This window comes from Staurois parvus, unplaced genomic scaffold (assembly GCF_062004578.1).
Source record: "Staurois parvus isolate SC_StPar_1 unplaced genomic scaffold, SC_StPar_1.0 ptg000061l, whole genome shotgun sequence".
In the NCBI taxonomy this organism is placed as follows: domain Eukaryota; kingdom Metazoa; phylum Chordata; class Amphibia; order Anura; family Ranidae; genus Staurois; species Staurois parvus.
The window spans coordinates 1815179-1830808 of record NW_028317857.1 but is presented as its reverse complement, the minus strand read 5'-3'; the positions used below and the strand labels follow the sequence as shown (position 1 = coordinate 1830808).

Sequence of the window (15630 nt, the reverse complement as noted above, 5' to 3'; positions counted from 1 at the left end):
CAGAGAGCTTCCAAAGCATCAGAGGGATCTCATTGTTAAAAGGTATCAGTCAGGAAAAAGGTACAAATGAATTTCCAAGGCATTAGATATACCATGGAACACAGCGAAGACAGTCATCATCAAGTGGGAAAATATGACACAACAGTGACATTACCAAGAACTGGACGTCCCTCCAAAATTGATGAAAAGATGAGATGAAAACTGGTTTGGGAGGCTGCCAAGAGGCCTACAGCAACATTAAAGGAGCTACAGGAATATATGGCAAGTACTGGCTGTGTGGTACATGTGACCACAAGCTCCCGTATTCTTCATATATCTGGGCTTTGAGTAGAGTGGCAAGACGGAAGCCTTTTTCTTACAAAGAAAAACATCCAAGCCCGGCTATATATTGAAAAAACACATCTGAAGTCTCCCAAAAGCATGTGGGAAAATGTGTTCTGGTCTGGTGAAACCAAGGTTGAACTTTTTGGCCATAATTCCAAAAGATGTTTGGTGCAAAAACAACACTACACATCACCAAAAGAACACCATACCCACAGTGAAGCATGGTGGTGGCAGCATCATGCTTTGGGGCTGTTTTTGATCAGCTGGAACTGGGGCCTTAGTCAAGGTAGAGGGAATTATGAACAGTTCCAAATACCAGTCAATATTGGCACAAAACCTTCAGGCTTCTGCTAGAAAGCTGAACATGAAGAGGAACTTCATCTTTCAGCATGACAACGACCCAAAGCATACATCCAAATCACCAAAGGAATGGCTTCACCAGAAGAAGATTCAAGTTTTGGAATGGCCCAGCCAGAGCCCAGACCTGAATCTGATCGAAAATCTGTGGGGTGATGTGAAGAGGGCTGTGCACAGGAGATGCCCTCGCAATCTGACAGATTTGGGGTGTTTTTGGTGGGAAGTATTGCCAAGTCAAGATGTGCCATGCTGATAGACTCATACCCAAAAAGACTGAGTGCTGGAATCAAATCAAAAGGTGCTTCAACAAAGTATTAGTTTAGTTTGTTGTTCAACTGAGTTGTACAGTTTATAGGTCACATTTAATGTGGAAGAAGTTCACATTAAATTTTGTTTTCATCACAGAAACCTAACATTTTAACAGGGGTGTGTAGACTTTTTATATCCACTGTAACTGTTTTATGAAACCGTTAAATCGATAGATTTGCTTTTTAGCCCGGGTTCACACTGACGCGGTGCAGCATTCACACCGGTTTCTGTGCGATTTCTGCACCGCATTATAATCACCCCCCATTCATATGAACCGCTGCGGGTGTGTATTTAAGTTAACGGCACCCTGATATCAGTTCGCAAACTGCAGTGCGCTGTGCAGAATCGGATCGCATGGGTGTGAACATCCATGCGATCTGATTCTGATGCGGATGAAAAAAGGGTCCTGCACTTTTTTGGTGCAGATGCGCTGCAATTTGAACCATACAAAATGTTTGGCTCAAATCGCACCGCACAGAAATCGCATGTGATCTGCCGCACCGCATCAAAGTGAACCCAGGCTTAAAGGCTCTGCTACTGACGGCTTGGTGCCAGACACCACAGCAAACCTCCACAGGTCTAGTGGCCTCCATGGGTCAGGGCTGCTTTGTTGGCATTGGGTGGCCCTCCTCAGTATTAGGAGGGTGGGTGTAGTGTTGGTATATTGTCTCCCTGTATCTTGCACACATTCTAGCAGCCCTGACAACCCTCCAGTTGTATTCAGGAGCTAAATCCAATTTCCATGTCTCTCAGCTCAGCCCAGGGGGCGTCACCACCAAGAATATTAATAAATATGGGGGAGGGGCTGTCAGCCCAGGGAAGTGTGTTCAGAACACAGCATTGTGGGAAATGTAGTTTTTTTCCCCTTCACGGTAGTTCTACACTGAGCAATGCACACAGACTGCCTGCCCCAACACAGAGGCAGCCATTGCACAGGGAGCCATGAGGAGATGGGTAGGACAGCTAATAATAAGTTTCTATGCCTCTCTACAGCAGCTGCATAGGTCAGCTCTACGAACACTCTGGGCACATTGCAGGCAAGTGTTTCTCTAAACCCCCACAAACCCCAGCAGAGGGGGAGATGTGCTTTACGTATAATAGAAGGAAAATAGGCAGAACTTCCTGCTGGCTGAGGCAGAGTTCACCTAGGACTGGTGACGTCATCTGCCCGCGCCCCTATCAGGCATGGACTACAGGGAGTGGGCGGGGCCGGCGTGCAACGTTTCCCTGGGAAGTGGTGCGAGGCAGAAGGAGGAGATTCAGGAAGGTGACAGTAGAGCCGGGGCTCCTCCTCCTCAGGGCTCCCGTGTGGGGCATGGACAGGCTGGCAGAGCCATGGCCTGTGTGCTAGGCACGGGGCCTGTGCACAGAGAAGGCAGGCTATGATATGTGAGGGAAGCCTTTATCACCAGGTACTTGCTGTGTTGTGTCTAGTCTGTGTCTATGTGCCTGTCACACCTCTGTGTATAAGGAAGGCTGGGGGGTCACACCTCTGTGTATAAGGAAGGCTGGGGGGTCACACCTCTGTGTATAAGGAAGGCTGGGGGGTCACACCTCTGCGTATAAGGAAGGCTGGGGGGGGTCACACCTCTGCCTATAAGGAAGGCTGGGGGGGGTCACACCTCTGCCTATAAGGAAGGCTGGGGGGTCACACCTCTGCTTATAAGGAAGGCTGGGGGGTCACACCTCTGCGTATAAGGAAGGCTGGGGGGTAACACCTCTGCGTATAAGGAAGGCTGGGGGGTCACACCTCTGCGTATAAGGAAGGCTGGGGGGTCACACCTCTGCGTATAAGGAAGGCTGGGGGGTCACACCTCTGCGTATAAGGAAGGTTGGGGGGGGGGGTCGCGCCTCTGCGTGTGAGGAAGGCTGGGGGGGTCACGCCTCTGCGTGTGAGGAAGGCTGGGGGGGTCACGCCTCTGCGTGTGAGGAAGGCTGGGGGGGTCACGCCTCTGCGTGTGAGGAAGGCTGGGGGGGTCACGCCTCTGCGTGTGAGGAAGGCTGGGGGGGTCACGCCTCTGCGTGTGAGGAAGGCTGGGGGTGGGGGTCGCGCCTCTGCGTGCGAGAAAGGCTGGGGGGGGGGGTCACGCCTCTGCGTGCGAGGAAGGCTGGGGGGGGGGGGGGTCACGCCTCTGCGTGCGAGGAAGGCTGGGGGGGGGGGGGTCGCGCCTCTGCGTGCGAGGAAGGCTGGGGGGGGGGGTCGCGCCTCTGCGTGCGAGGAAGGCTGGGGGGGGGGGGGTCGCGCCTCTGCGTGCGAGGAAGGCTGGGGGGGGGGGGTCGCGCCTCTGCGTGCGAGGAAGGCTGGGGGGGGGGGTCGCGCCTCTGCGTGCGAGGAAGGCTGGGGGGGGGGGTCGCGCCTCTGCGTGCGAGGAAGGCTGGGGGGGGGGGTCGCGCCTCTGCGTGCGAGGAAGGCTGGGGGGGGGGGTCGCGCCTCTGCGTGCGAGGAAGGCTGGGGGGGGGGGGTCGCGCCTCTGCGTGCGAGGAAGGCTGGGGGGGGGGTCGCGCCTCTGCGTGCGACGAAGGCGGGGGGGGGGTCGCGCCTCTGCGTGCGACGAAGGCGGGGGGGGGGGTCGCGCCTCTGCGTGCGAGGAAGGCTGGGGGGGGGGTCGCGCCTCTGCGTGCGAGGAAGGCTGGGGGGGGGGTCGCGCCTCTGCGTGCGAGGAAGGCTGGGGGGGGTCGCGCCTCTGCGTGCGAGGAAGGCTGGGGGGGGGTCGCGCCTCTGCGTGCGAGGAAGGCTGGGGGGGGGTCGCGCCTCTGCATGCGAGGAAGGCTGGGGGGGGTCGCGCCTCTGCGTGCGAGGAAGGCTGGGGGGGGGTCGCGCCTCTGCGTGCGAGGAAGGCTTGGGGGGGTCGCGCCTCTGCGTGTGAGGAAGGCTGGGCGTCCCGCCTGCGCAGGTTGGGAAAACTTGTTGCACGGGGTACCATTAATTAATGACTCCTTCACGCATCACCAAATGCAGCAAGAGTCAGGGACTGCTTTTCCTGCATTTTTGCAGCTGGAGTTGTCCACTTACAATGAATGAGATGTCTACGTGCAGAGCGCAGGTCACACAAGTGTCAACCTTAAAGGGTAACTCCCCTTTCATGGTAAAAAAAATGTAGCCAATAAGTAGGAAAAAAAAAAAGTAATGTAGAATACAATTGCTACACAAGTCGTACTGTAAGGCTCCATTCACACTGATGTGACTTGTCATGCGACTTGGGACACATAGGGGGTTATTTATTAGAATTGAAGAGTGCAAAATCCAGTGTACTTCTGCATAGAAACCAGTCAGCTTCCCGATTTTATTGCTGAAGCTTAATTGAACAAGAGGAATTTAAAGCTGATTGGCTACTATGCACAGCTGCTCAAGATTCTGAGCGCTCCAGTTTTAGGCTACGTTCACACTAGCCTTGTGTGCAGGCGGCAGAGAGGCGTTTGGGAGGCGTTTTTACCGCTTCCCAAACGCCTCTGCCAATTCTGCACATTACAGCACATGGTGCTGTTCTAACAGGAGCGTTTGCGTCGCGGCAAAACGGACACCTCTGGTCGAGTCAGGAGGCTTTGAAGCCTCCTATTCTCGTCTATGGTGCCGCTCCGCAAACGCCCGGCCGGCGTTTGCGGTGCGGTTGTGACGCGGTTGCGGGGTGTTTGCGGAGCGGTAACACCACTCAAATGCATTATAGGCGTTTGTGGGGCGTTATTAACGCTCGGCAAACGCCTAGCAACCGCCGCTAAACCGCGCATGCGGCGCGTTAAAAACGCTCCGCAAACACCGGACCAACGCTTGCCAAACGCTATAGGGGCGTTTGGCAAGCGTTGGCAAAACAGCCTAGTGTGAACGAGCCCTTAGTAACTCTCCCTCATAAAGTCACATGACAAGTTGCAGCCCTTGTATTTCAATGGAAGACATTCAAATCTATGCGACATAAAAAAGACTCCTGCACTACTTTGATGCAAGTGCCATGGAATGCAATGTAAACTCATGAAAGGTAATGTCAATGCGACAGTTGTGCCACAGTCAAAGCCAGCATCACATCCAAGTTGCACCCATCCAAAGTTGCATCAGTCGCAAAATAAAGTTGCAATTGAAATTGCATGACTGTGGAGTCAGACAAGTGTAAATGGAGCCTTTTAAAGTGATACTAAACATACAATGCACAAAGATCACTGGCTATCCCACACTACCCGTCTGCTAAATATATTTACACACCGGGTGCGACTTGCCATGTGATTTGCAAATCGCATGGAAAGTCGCACCCTATTGTCCGCAATTAAAGCGGTCATATAGGTGTGATTCCCACTTGGTTGGAGCCGCACCGATTTCTAAAGTAGTGCATGCACTACTTCAGGTGCGACTTGCATAGACATCTGTGTCTTGCAAGCCACAGATGTCTTGTAAGTCGCACCTCAAGCTGGAATGATATCCGACTTTGAAATCGTGCGACTTCACTGGGGTGCTAATGTGTAAAAAAACTAAACAAGAGATGTGACAAAAAAATTGTGGATGCATACAATGTTTCATTTCCATTATCCCGTCTGTTTATGTATAGAGATCATGTTGCTGTATTTACAGGGGAACTAATCCCTCCTAGCCTTTTCAGCCAAGGAAGCAGCCATCAAAAGCCTCGTACACGTGATGAGAATATCGGACGCATGATCAGAATTTTTTTTTGGCATGCTAGTCTCTTACTAGCGGTACATAAGACTTCTAAAACAGAATACAGCTTCCTGTGATGACGTAATGTATTCTTTCATTTGCGAGCATGCGCAGTCTTGGTCACTCAGTTTTCTAATGGATGAATTAAACAAAAATCATTTGTTCTGTTATTGTACGAGAAATATTTTTGTGGTTGTCCCTTCGGATAATTTCGCATGAACTGTCATGATCGGCTCACAAAAGCTGTGTACGAACGATCAGATTACGATGGCTCCCAAAGTGGTATTTTTCGTCTGATTTTCTCATCGAGTATACTAGGTTTAGCCTCGGTTTGATCTGTAACTGCCACAATGCTGCATATGTGATCAGTTACGACACCGGCCATTTGATGATTTGACAGGTTGGTTGAGAGGACAAGCAAATGTGACAGTTACATTGCCGGCACGCCAGGAATTTAACTGTTTTTTGAAACTGTTAAAGTGTTTTTAAACCCTTACATATACCCAGTGAAGTGACCGGCCTCAGGTGATACAGAGATGAAACAAATCCTCCTATGTATGTTGTACCTGTTTATGTGCGATCTTCTCTACATCAAGGTCCAGAATTTATATAGCTTGTGTGAGCTTTCAGAAAAAAGGGGGCAGGGAGCTGAAATTACACTCTGAAGAGCTCACTGAGGAGAGCTCTGAGAGCTCATTGAGGGGAAGAGGCACACCCCCCTCCACACTGCTCACATGAACAGGGCTGAGGCTGGCAATCTGCTGCAGGTTCCTCCCTATCACCATTTTTCTCTTGGTGTCAGGAAAACCTCTCAGAAGTGATTCATGCTGATAGCAGAAGCATCAGAGAGAAATGACACCAAGTGCTCTTAATTGAGACAAGAACACACTATAGAGGGATATGCTTTGTTCATATTTCATGTCTGAGGTTTACAAGCACTTTAATATAATGGCCAGTACACACCAGAAATCTCACAGGAATTCTGTTGCCCATTCCTTTACAGCTATGGCATGTGTACACCCCTAGCGGCTGCCTTTGAATTTTAAGGGGGAGTGGCTAGGGGTGGGGGAATGCAGCTTAGCCGTGTGTTTGTATCACCCCCCCCCCCTTCCACAACCACATGTGTAAATGAAGCCTAAGGGTTATTTACTTCTAAAGGGATGCAGACACTGCAACTTCACAGCACATGGTCAGGCAAAGAGCTATTCCTGCAGTCCAGAAAGGGGTAACAGTCTGAGACAATTTTGGTGAAATATCCTATTCCTTCTAGTCCAGAAAGGGGTAACAATCTGCGACAGTTTTGGTGAAATATCTGCAATGTACATAGATCACCCAGAGGGGTTTTTGTTTTTCCTCTCAATACTCTTTAAATGAGAACCTGTCATCATTGAGGTGTACGTGAAATGACATTAATAGGCAATATGTGCTGTTCGTATTATAACTGAGCACTGTGGTATTTAACTTAACTGCTATCACAAGGGGGATAACGACCAAGCTTGATGAGCTGGTTCTGTGACTACAGTAGTAGTATTGATCGCAGAGGAGATTGGGGAATGAATGTAATTAAACCCAAACTTTAAAAGTGGTTGTAAACGTTCATTTTTTTTTTTATTATTAGAAAAACTAACATGGTATACCTGCTGGCTACCTGCTCTGTGTAATGGGTTTGCATAGAGCAGCCCCGATCCTCTTCTTCTTGGGTCCCCCGCCAGCGCTCCTCCCCCTGCTGAGTGCCCACCATAGCAAGCTCTGTACATCGCTGGATCAGGCTCAGGTAAGTATCGGGGGCTGCATTCTGAAGGTTTTTTACCTTAATGCAGAGAATTCATGAAGAAAAAAGACCTTCAGCCTTTAGAACCACTTTCACATCACATTCCAACACTTAAATGTGTTCTTGTTTGGTATTCCATATCGTTTAGTCACTCCAAGTTGGCACAGATTCCTTTTTTAATCCCTAATAGCAGTTCTGTATTTGAGGTGGCTCCTATTACTAGTGCTGTGTACAGAGCCCCCACATGGACTCATCATGCACAGAAGCATCCAGCTACTCTGTGTCTACACACAGGCAGCACAGAGAGGCATTATCGGTGTCCTGTGTACTGTCCATCTCTCCGCCAGCCTGCAGTGAGTGACACAGCAGTACATTAGGCAGAGCAACCAGAAAAAATCTTGCTAATGTGTGTAAAGGACAATGGGAGTTGTAGTCCAGCCGGCATGTGAGCATTTCTGGATGGGAAGCAAGCGAAAAGGTGCACGGCGTTGCTGGAGCTGCACAGTAACAGTATTCAACTGATTGTTTATTGGCATTGTTGAACAGAACTGCTGGTACATTGTTATCTGAATATTCATTTGGCTCTGTGCATGGAGGAGAGGCTAATCACATGAATGAAACAGGTCATGTGATTGAGCTTCCCTTTTTTACATTATGAAATTTTTTTTTTTTATACACATTATGCATGACACTGTACTTGATCCAGGTCTCCATAATGGCCCCCCCCCCCCATGACTGTAGGTGGGGGATCCTATCCACACACCCGCTGTCACATTTTTAAAACTGCACTGCTGTGTGGGGCTCCACCCAACCAGCCACGTCATTTGAGTCCTGTGGATGAATGGACTACAAGTCCCATTTCCACCGCTGCAGAACCACTTGTAGTTTGAACGTGGTGTCACTGCGCTGTTTAGTATGCTCATGGTTTGTTCATTCTTCCTCTAGCTTTGTAAGCGCTCGTAGGGGGATTCAGGCACAAAGCTAGAGGAGCCAGACATTGCACCAATGATTTGCTAATCACGGGTGCAATGCTTTTCATATTCCTGTGTAAAAAAAATAGAGATGAACTGAGCTAGGAGTGCCCGCGGGGAACCTGAGAAGAGGAGGATCAGGACTGCTCTGTGCAAAACCATTGCACAGAGCAAATAAGTATCCAAATTTGTTATTTTTGTAAAAACAAGTTACCTTTTAGAAAAACTTTATAATCTCTGCTTTTATTTTTTGGTTGTCTGTGTCCCAATTTTAGGATATATCTCCTCATTGCTTGTCTGACAGGTTTCAGAGAGAACAAAAAATGATATAAATCACCAGATATGCCCCCTGTACAGTTATGACTACTGTGCTCCAATCAAGGTCCAATATAAATGCAGCTTCCGAGCTTTTGCTGATCTCCAAAACTCTGGCACTTTATTAGGCAGTTGTGAACAATTCAAATGTCCTTTTCCTTTCCTTTTCATTCCATTCCTTATTGACCAGTAAGCTATGTAGTTAATTGTCTTAGAGGGTTAGAATCTGCAGGTTAGATAAACTAAGTTGACAGGCAGGCACCTGAGCCACCTTACAATAGAAGGTGAGCTCACAGCTTTCCTTTCAAAAAAACAAAACAAAAAAAAAAAACAATTCTTTGTTTTACCTATACAATTTTTTGTTTTTCTACAGATGAATCTAAGTTTTCCCCTGGCTCTAGTGGGACAATGCAATCCAAGAAAACTCTACAAAGCAAAACCCACTTCAGGACCATTGCCCCAAAAGTTGCACCAAAGGTTGTTTCCACCTGTCCTCCCTCTTTCTCGCCCTCTGTGGGAGACATCACTGCCTCTAATGCAAAACCCTTGATTATGCAAACTCAAAACTATGCTTTAATGAAAGTCACTGGCCAAGATGGCACTTTTTCTTTAGTAGCTTTACCGCAAGTCTCTCCATCAATGGGAGGACAAGTCATTCAAACTACTGGCATACCTTTGCAGGAAAATCTTAAATTGCCCATTCCAAGGTACCAGCCTAATCGAGAGAAGAAATCATTGTACAAAAAGTCAAGGGTACTAAACAAAAATTTAGAAAAATCTGCAGTAGGTAAAATTGAAGACAATAAGGAGAGCATTATGAAACCAGACCCCAAAGTAGAGGCTTCAGCACCAAAACTTGCTTCTGTGACCACAGCTGAAGAAGCTGTCTCTGAAAGCAGCGTGTTTCCAAGTGGTGGAGCACAAGTTGCTAATGTAACAAATTCAGAGCTGCCATGCATTGATAAAGCAGACCCTTCAATGTTACCTGCAACTAGTCCTGCAAAGCTCAGTACTGCCCTTGAAAAGAAAGCTGTCCTTGGAGACAGTAGGACTCCAGTGAAATGTAAAAATGTCATAGTGACTGATTCAACCACTCCTGCAGCAGTTTTATCTCCTGTGGTTTTTGGCAGTCCAGTTCATCTCCTGTCATCTGTGCCGAGGGGAAAACTGCCCATCTTGCCTTACTCAAAAATCAAGAAATCAATTATTTCTAATTGTAAACAGCCAGCGGGCCCTTCCAAGTCACCACAGCCAAATGTAGTGCAGAGTGGAATGCAGGCATCTGCAAGTGATGTCAAGGCTTCTCCATCAGTCAGTATATCACAAGTCTCCACAATGGGTGGTCCATACAAACCAGGCCCCAAATTTGGTGGTGATTTAAACCAACAGAATGGTGTGCCAAGTAAGAAAAGAGGGAAAAAACGAAAAGCTTCAGGTGAGATTTTGTGGTACCAGACTAAAATGAGACTGGTTGGAAACAAGCTAATTATGTGCAAGGAAAGGGTCAAATCACAGGCTGCTGAGGCCAATGATAAAAAGACTGCAATAGTGAAGAAATACAGGAGCATCATGCCAAAGCCCTTTGTTGACATTCAGGGCTTGGCATCACTTAGCAGCTCTTCCTCTCTACTACTATCTCAAGTGGGAGAATCTGCCCTTAGAAATCGGATGGTAGGTGTTAGAACACATAGGTGGAAGCAGAGTGATACTTTTACAGTTGCTGGCAACGACCGTAAAATAATTTCCTTGTCTGCGAAACCACTCTATAAATGTCACATCTGTGATCATAGCTTTCAGTTTAAGCACCATCTGCAAGACCACCTAAACAGCCACAGCAACAAGAGACCCTACCACTGCCGATTATGTCGCAAGGCCTATGTGCATTCAGGCAGCCTGAGCACACATATGAAGCTTCACCACAGTGACAACCGCCTAAAAAAACTGATGTGCTGCGAGTTTTGTGCCAAGGTGTTCGGACACATCCGTGTATATTTTGGTCATCTCAAAGAAGTACACCGTGTTATCATTAGCACAGAGTCATCAGCCAAACAAATGGAGAGGAAAAGTCAAACCCACAAGAATGCAGCAAATATATTTGACGGGTAAGTTTTTTTTTTTTTTTTTTTTTTTTTTTCATATATACATTCATTTTAGGATCTTCAAACACCTAACTTGGAAACTCAATGAAAGGCTCATGCAAACTTGAGTTGAAAGATTCCAGGGTGTAAATTTGCATTAAGTAATGGTTCTGCAAGGAGTCATGGGTTCCCAAAATAACTTTTCAAATAGCCAAGCTATTACTAGTGGTTAAAGCGACCTTAAAGCTCCCACTCATTTTAATTTAAAAAACAAACATGGTAAACTTACGTACTCTTTGCAATGGTTTTGCACAAAGCAGCCCTGATCCTCTTGGGGTCTCCCTCTGGCGGTCCAGACTTTTCCTGCTCGGCGGGTGCCCACATGGAGAACTCACGAGCCATCATGTCTGCGTCCATTGACACAGAGCAGGGGGCTCAGCCCAGCATTTCATTGACAGCAGTGGGAGCCAGGCTCCCGCTGCTATCTATCTGCCCAGTAAAGAGGGAGACAGTGGTGAGAGACGCTGCTCTTGTGCACATCACTGGATCAGATCGGGCTCAGGCAAGTAAAAGGGGGGGAACACGCACATGTGACAGTGGTTCTAATTCATCCACACCCAATCCAGTGGCAAATGCAACAAAAATTAAAGTTTTGGCTATACATGCACTTTTTATTATTATTATACAGAATTTATATAGCGCCAACAGTTTGCGCAGCGCTTTACAATATCATGTGAACATCATTCATGAGCAAAAATGATTGCCCCTGTGTATACATAATTGCAAACTGCATAAAGACAAAAGCTTAAAATGGTAAAGCTTAACTCTGGAAACAGCCTTAAAAAAGGCAGATAGAGGGCAAATGATTGGTAGTGTCAGCTCCCTACAGTTGATCTTTGCCACATTACTGACTAATGCCTTGTACATACTATCAGATTTTTTTTTTTTTTTTTTTTCAACCCAGTGGCTGAACGAAGAAAAAACTGAAAAGCTCGGGAGGAGCTCGCTGTACTGACTGTCCAATGTTAGTACAGTGATCTCCCCCCTGAGCTATTGTGCTCTGACAGGGGGACTGCTCCACCAGAACACACCGGTCAGCCCTTGCAGCCATGCCGATCAGATGCTGGTTTTCCAGCATGCCTATTCGACAGAAGCCAACCAGGCTGGTGTCACACATGGGCCGAATGTCTGCCTGCATTCTAGGAGCCAACTGACCCTCCCATGTTGCACGAGGGTCTTAGTTTTAAAGGTGTCCTCCTTCAAAGGCAGTTTCATATGCTCAAATTCACTTCAGAGAATTGCAACCCATCATTGAGTGCAGTCTCTGGATTGGCCCATGTGCCTGTCAATGGTTTGGAAGGTACTCATGACAGATCCTATCCTATTGGGCCCTTAAAGAGTCCCAGATACCCTCTTTTGTAAGAGACTTGGCATCTTGAGGACGTTTAGCTCCAGAACAATATTCTGGAATTCAGGGCTATTTGATTCTCTCTTCCAGCACTGGACCCAGTGACTTATCTTCCATAGGTACAATGCACATGGGATCTCAGGGGGCCCTCCCACTGTGCAACATGGTAAGTATGCTGGTTCTCTGTCTTTGGGAAAGGAGCAGAACAGGTCTCACAACAATTAACCCCACGCCTGCTGGGGAAGGAGCCGAGTGGGAGCCAAACACCACAGCAGCTGGGCATCATTACTATGTAATCAGGTGGCGCTACTGATGCACCTGTTTATTTGTTGACCGTTGTCATCTCCCAAGGCAAGAAAAAGATGTTTCCTCTGGCCCTCTTCCCCTGCTGTTCCCTCAACCACCTCCATATCCCAAGCGCTGGATTGATCTTTGCTGCAGCTACGGGTAGTAATAGTAAAGGTGCTTGCCGGCTGTGGGGTTCGGTTCCCTCCCCAGCAACGTCATGGATCATTTTTTTTTTATTATTATTATTCAGGATTTATATTGCACCAACAGTTTGCATGGTGCTTTATAGCACGAGAGCAGACAGTACAGTTACAATACAGTTCAATACAAGAAGAATCAGAGGGCCCTTCTTGTTAGAGTTTAAAATCTAAAATCTGAATCTGCACATGCACAGTAGTCTTGGAGGTCCAGAATTTCACTGGATACTGAATATACTGCTACAGGTAAATGGTGCAGGGGAGGTGTATACTGTGGGATAGAGTCACTTACTCCTGACCCCTGAACTCTGCCACTACTGATCTCTGGGTCACTTCTAAACTCTGACCTACTTAACACTTTGCCACTTACTACTGAACCCCTGCTCTCTACTTCCCTTTATGCCACAGCCAGTATCCAGCACAATGAAAACCACACCCAGTTTTTGTTACTGTGCATTTGCACACTTTTTTTTTTCTGCAGGCTGTAGGGCCTAACCTTTCATCTTGCACACAGGCCCCACTGCTTTTGGAAAATGCCCCTAGCTGGACCTCTCACCTGACCAGGATTCCTGAAGGTCCCCGTAGAGGATAGCCTGCTTTTTGGTCCACTATTACTAGGTGGATTTGTGAGCTCATAATCCAAACTTGTGGCCTCGGGCAAGATTCCCACTCTCTTAGTCAATGTGTACTCCACTAGCACTAGATCAGTTAGTGCTTCATGGGGTTTTCAGCAGCAGCCATCTGTTTCTCATATTTGCAAGTTAGCCACCTGGTCTTCCTCCCGTACCTTCAGGCCTTGGCTGATGCTGGCTTTGGTTGTAATGTTCTTCATGTGATGCTGTAGGCTTCCTTAAGCCACCCTTGATAATCGGAGACTGCGACTGAGCCTCCAGCCTGTGACTGGAAAGTGAAGGAGAAGCAGAACACTGGTCAGCTCATTTTTCTGTCACTTTTATCTCCTCCTATCAGCACTCTCCTTGTAGCCACATGGGCACTGCAAGCACCTGATTTTTCTCCCTCTAAACCTGAGCTCTTTTGTTCAGGTAATTGCATATGGCAAATTCCAAACCAAGATTATCATGCTGCTTTATAAAGAAAGTACATTTAATGAATACAGAGCTGCATTAATTTGTGCCTTTTATATCTGCAGGGACAGGACTCCGAATGAAGATTATGCTCTTCATGGACAAACTGATGAGATCCAGCTACAGATAAAATGTGGACGTTGTCATTTCATCACGCCTACATTTTCAGACATGAAAATCCATATGTTTTGTGCACACGGAGATGAATTTAAACAGATATTACAGGATGGCGTCCTAGAGAACAGACAAGGTGCTCAGGAGGAGGTGGTCAAGCATGCAACTCACCACTGGAAGTTGTTGAGTGAGAGGCGGAATGTGGTCAAGTGCTGTAAATGTGATGAGGAAATTTTTGGCTCCAGCAAACTGAGGAAACATGTATGTGTTTCAGACTCTACTCTTGGTGAATGTAAGGAAACTGAGATCCCTCCATCAGTGGAAGGACAGAATGAAGACCTTCCATCTGGATCTCGTACTGAAATTAAATTCAACTGTGGAAATGTTTTTAACTGCCTGTTGTGTAAACAAGTATTTGAAATTCAAAATAAGCTCTTTGAACATTGGAAGACAAAGCACAACTGCGATGATCCCTTTTTACTTTGGACAATTTTTAGTTCTTTTGCCAAAAATGATTCAAAATAGTCTTTAAGTAATTTACTTTTGTTTATGGAAAGCAGCACAAGCACTATTAATCCTAAATTCCAACTTGGTTTTGAACTGTGTTTTTTTTTTTTTTTTAACCTAATGTTTCAGCTTTAATTTGTTCATTTTGAGCAGTTTGCATTAGTAAAAGGCAAAATTTACTTTTTTATGGCTTTTTATATACATCCTGAAAAAATTGTTTATAGTGAGTCTGATGCCAAAATAGATCACATTGCATCAGCTGTACAAATGATTTGAACCTTTATTTCAAGAGATGCAAGTCTGACCTGTTAGTGGTAGTTACACAGACTGGTAGTCTGTTTCTATCTCGTGGCTGTACAAGCCTGAAAACTATGGGTGTTGTAGCCTCTCACCTGCTGATCTATTCTGCTACACGGTCAGTCCCCTCCTAGCCTGGTTTTGTGCCTCTCTAAGTCATGATCCATCTCACAGAAGTGTGCAACATGTCTTAATAATAGTACCATGTTCCATAGAAAGTTTCCTGTTTCAAGGTTTCTAACATTTCAGCGCTCCTATTGCTTTCAGTGGTCCTGGACCTCTGTTTATTCTGTATCCCCTGCTTGGTGGTGCCTCCACCATCCTGTTTCTATGTTCCAAGTGCTTCAAGATATTTAGATCTGTGTTCCCAGTGCTGCAAGAAACTTTTTTGCATCTGTGTCCCAGCTAAGTCCTGTGTTTGTATTCTCCTAGCACTCCAGTGCTTCTAAAGATTCTCTTGTTCATTCTTCTGTCTTTAGTACCTCAAAAGAATCCTTAATTTTCTATGACTCCAGAATATTCCTGTAACTGATCAGTTTGCACAGGTGTATTTAAGGGATGCAACCTGGGAGCTGTCCTGCTGCAAAGCCCATCATCCCTTTCAGACGTGCTCTGGTGAATACCAGGTGCTCCTTAGAATCTGCAGCTTGAGAACACCACCATGAAGCACACAGGCTTCACAATGAATCCACAAAATGATTGTCATGCTTCAGGATTGTAGAACAGACCGAAGAGCACATCATTTTTAGGGTTGTTAGGGTTGTTTAACACAAGATACATTTTTTTTTTTCTGTCAAATTGAAGTCCTTAGATAAATTACTTTTCTATCCACTGCTAAACTATGGCATTAAGAAGATGGGGATAAGCAGTAAAAAAAAATACATTTTTGGGGATCCTGAATAAGTTATGTGACCAGGTTTTTTTTTTTTTTTTTTTTGTAACATCTCTAAATAGAAACAAAGCTTATTAT

The 15630-nt window shown here is 46.6% G+C and overlaps 1 protein-coding gene across 1 annotated transcript; it reads left to right on the top strand.

The window, feature by feature from the left end:
* Nucleotides 1–2233: 2233 nt before the first annotated feature.
* On the top strand, nucleotides 2234–14542 carry ZNF438 (zinc finger protein 438). The gene is made up of 3 exons (XM_089668679.1): nucleotides 2234–2402; nucleotides 9060–10788; nucleotides 13808–14542. Exons 2-3 carry the CDS (start codon nucleotides 9095–9097, stop codon nucleotides 14379–14381), a joined length of 2268 nt encoding a protein of 755 aa, XP_089524805.1. The 5' UTR covers nucleotides 2234–2402; nucleotides 9060–9094; the 3' UTR covers nucleotides 14382–14542.
* The last annotated feature ends 1088 nt before the right edge of the window (nucleotides 14543–15630 follow it).

What these genes read in the sequence shown, in the direction of transcription:
- ZNF438 (XM_089668679.1), top strand. Translation starts at nt 9,095, where the DNA reads ATGCAATCCAAGAAAACTCTACAAAGCAAAACCCACTTCAGGACCATT. An exon ending in GCAGCAAATATATTTGACGG is followed by an intron (nt 10,789 to 13,807) that starts GTAAGTTTTTTT and finishes TTATATCTGCAG; the next exon opens with GGACAGGACTCCGAATGAAG.